Source organism: Choloepus didactylus, chromosome 16 (assembly GCF_015220235.1).
Source record: "Choloepus didactylus isolate mChoDid1 chromosome 16, mChoDid1.pri, whole genome shotgun sequence".
Taxonomy (NCBI): Eukaryota; Metazoa; Chordata; class Mammalia; order Pilosa; family Megalonychidae; genus Choloepus; species Choloepus didactylus.
The window spans coordinates 75,758,940-75,762,202 of NC_051322.1; the positions used below are offsets into that span (position 1 = coordinate 75,758,940).

The 3,263-nt window shown below is 36.7% G+C and overlaps 1 protein-coding gene across 1 annotated transcript; it reads right to left on the reverse strand.

The window, feature by feature from the left end:
• Window positions 1–2,235: 2,235 nt before the first annotated feature.
• On the reverse strand, window positions 2,236–2,982 carry LOC119511877 (olfactory receptor 8K5-like). Its single transcript, XM_037806368.1, has one exon. It carries the CDS (start codon window positions 2,980–2,982, stop codon window positions 2,236–2,238), a length of 747 nt encoding a protein of 248 aa, XP_037662296.1.
• Between the last annotated feature and the right edge of the window lie 281 nt (window positions 2,983–3,263).

Consider the following 3,263-nt stretch of genomic DNA (forward strand, 5'->3'; position numbering starts at 1 on the left):
TTATGGAGATGTATTAATTTAACTATATATAAAAAAATTTTTGTTGCCTTCTCCTCTCCACTATCAATATTGTAATATTGCTACATTGCTATAATCTGTATCAACCCCCATTTAATAAACACATATTTTCTTTAGTACTAAACATTCAGTTATATCCTAGCTACTGAGTTCTACTTGTACCACCAAAATTGATAAACTTGTGTGTGTCCATTTACTGATCCATGCTTGAACACCTCTGTGAACTAAATCCAGGAGAGAATTGCTGATTCAGGACAAATAAACAAATTTAATTACTTACAGATCCTTTCAGGATAACTGTTACTTTTAACAATAGACATTCCACAACTAAGAAGAGGTTATTAAGCTGCCATAAGTAACCAAATGCATAATATTCACAGCATATTTTAATTGAGTGGCCAGTTCAATTCCAGAAGCAAGAAGAAAATTTTTCATCACTTACACAATATTTTAAAAACTATAACCCTGAACCTCAAACTAGAGTGAGATTTATATTTAAATTTGAGATAGAATGTTCCAGTTCTCTCAGAGTTATATTGAAATTGAACCACATGCCTTACAGGGAATATAGCTACAGAAATAGGGAAGTCTCTCCACATAATTAGGTCAATAGAGATGCAAATCAGAAATGTGCTTTCAGTTTCTTGATGGAAAATAATAGAATAGGGGCATTAGAAATAAGGGACTTGTATTAGTCAGGGTTCTCTAAGGTAACAGAACCAATAGGAGATATATGAAAATATGAGGTTTTATAAAAGTGTCTAATGCAATTGTTGGGATGCCTGAGTCCAAATTCTGTAGGGCAGGTTGCACAAGTCCAAATTCTGTGGGCAGGATGCACAAGTACAAATACCATAGGACAGTCAATGAGATGACAACTCCAGTGATGGTCTTTGAAGAACTCACCATGAGAAACTGGCTAGCGGAAGAAGAAGTTAAAATTCTGTCTCTTCTCCGTTATTTGCCTTCAGCTGATTGGGTTAAATCCAGCTGATTGAATTCTCTCATGGCAGAAGACACTCCCTTTTTTGATGTAATCAGTTACAGAAGCAGTCAACAGACTAATGGTTTAATAAACCAGCCTTCTAGTTTATTACATCCACAAATGTTCTTGCAGTAATGGTTAGGGCAGTGTTTGCTGGACCAGACACCTGGGCACCATCACCTAGCCAAGTTGACACACAAACCTAAGCATCACGGACTATAGTTAAAGAGGAGGGTGTTCTGGTTTGCTAATGCTGCCATTATGCAAAATACCAGAAATGGATAGGCTTTTATAAAGGGGATTCTTTAGGTAACAAATTTACAGCTCTAAGGCCATGAAAATGTCCAAATTAAGTGAATTTCCAATTATATGCAAGAAACTTGAATTAGGTTAGAAAACATGTGACTATATTATGTAATTGTCCTTATTTAGAGATTAAGGATGGTTTAATTAGATGTGTATGGGTGTCAAGTTGACAGGGGTGGAATTTGATGGTTATTTTCATGTGATAATTGAACAAGGTACCATGTTCAGTTGTTTGGTCAAACAAGAAGCACTGGAGTGATTGTTTCTCTAAAGGTTTTTCATGAATAAATTTAAATCACTGTTTAATTGATTCCAAGTATTGCTGATTACATCTATAAGCAGCAACAGATACTTCTTCCAGTTTGAGAGGAGTCTCCTCATCCTTTCAGTTGCAAGTTTTAAAGTAAGAATTGAGGATTTCAACTGTCAGAAAGAAGAAATTCTATGTCTGCTTCAGCCAGCTTGCTTCTTCTGGGGACTTCAACACCATCTTCATTGGAGTTCCTAACTCATGGCCTACCCTACAGAATTCAGGTTTTCCATGACTCATTGCTAGGTCAGCCAATTCTTACAATAAATTTCATAGTATCTTTGCAGTAATACAAATCTCCTTTCAGTCTGTTTCTCTGGAGAACACAGACTAATGCAGTTTTGGAAGAAGTCATATTTACCTGTTATCCAGTTTATGAGGTTAATTTCTCAATATAAGGGAAATGATCTATTTGTGCCTTATAATTAGTCTTTGTTTAGGAGTCAAAATATTGAAATTATGTCTATTAAAAAGATTTTCAAGTACATATGCTTTTGCCAAGTTCATTAGGAAAACACTCTATGATGAATTTGAAATAAAAATACTGTGTGTGTTCCTAAAAACCCTATGGAAGGCATTTTTTACCTCTTTGTTCCTTAAACCATAGATTAAGGGGTTAAGCATGGGAATAACTAAAGTGTAAAACATGGGAAATTTTGTCAGAATCAGCAGAGTGAGCAGATTTGGGCTGTAGGTACATAAATAGTAGAGTCCCATAGAACACAACCACCACTGGCAGATGAGAAACACATGTGGAGAAAGCTTTTTTCCTGCCTTCAGCAGAATGCATTTGAAATACGGCTGTGAGAATCAACATGTAGGACACTAGGGATACCAAAAGAGAGGAAATCAAATTAAATGCTGAAAATGTTATGGTCAACTTTTCTAGTTCTTGTGCATTTGAGCACAGCATGGATAGCAAACTAACTTCTTCGCAGAAGTGCATAATGATATTAGAGCCACAGAAATTTGATGTAAAAGTCTTAATGGTGAACATCAGAGATACAAATGTGCTGTAGAGGTAGTGGATACCCACAAGCACATGGCAAACCCTCGGTGTCCTGATAACACTGTAGAGCAGAGGGCTACAGATGGCCACGTAGTGGTCATAGGCCATAGCTGGCAACATGAAAAGTTCACTGATAATGAACATAATGAAGAAACCCATCTGCATGGCACAGGCATAATAGGAAATGGTATTCTGCTCCACAACAAAATTTACCAGCATCTTGGGGCAAATGTTAGTGGAATTCTCAAGATCAATGAAAGGCAGGTGTCTGCTAAAGAAATACATAGGTGTGTGGAGGCAGGAGTCCACCTTTGTCAGGATGATCATGCCCAGATTGCCCACCACTGTGACCATGTAGATGAGGAGAAAGACCCCAAAAAGGGAAACCTACAGCTCTGAGCACCTTGTGAACCCCAGTAGAATGAATTTGGGCAGCATTGTCAGATTCTGTTGGCCCATTTTATCCAGTATTTCCTGGGAAGAAACAGAATGTTTATTATCACCTTCATGTAACATTTTCTAATACTAATGCCTGCAGACAAAATGGAAAATATTTCTTCATAGAAAAATTATCACAATTGATTTAGAAGGTAAAATAGCTTTTTCTCAAAGCTGAGCATCCCTATGAAACACTT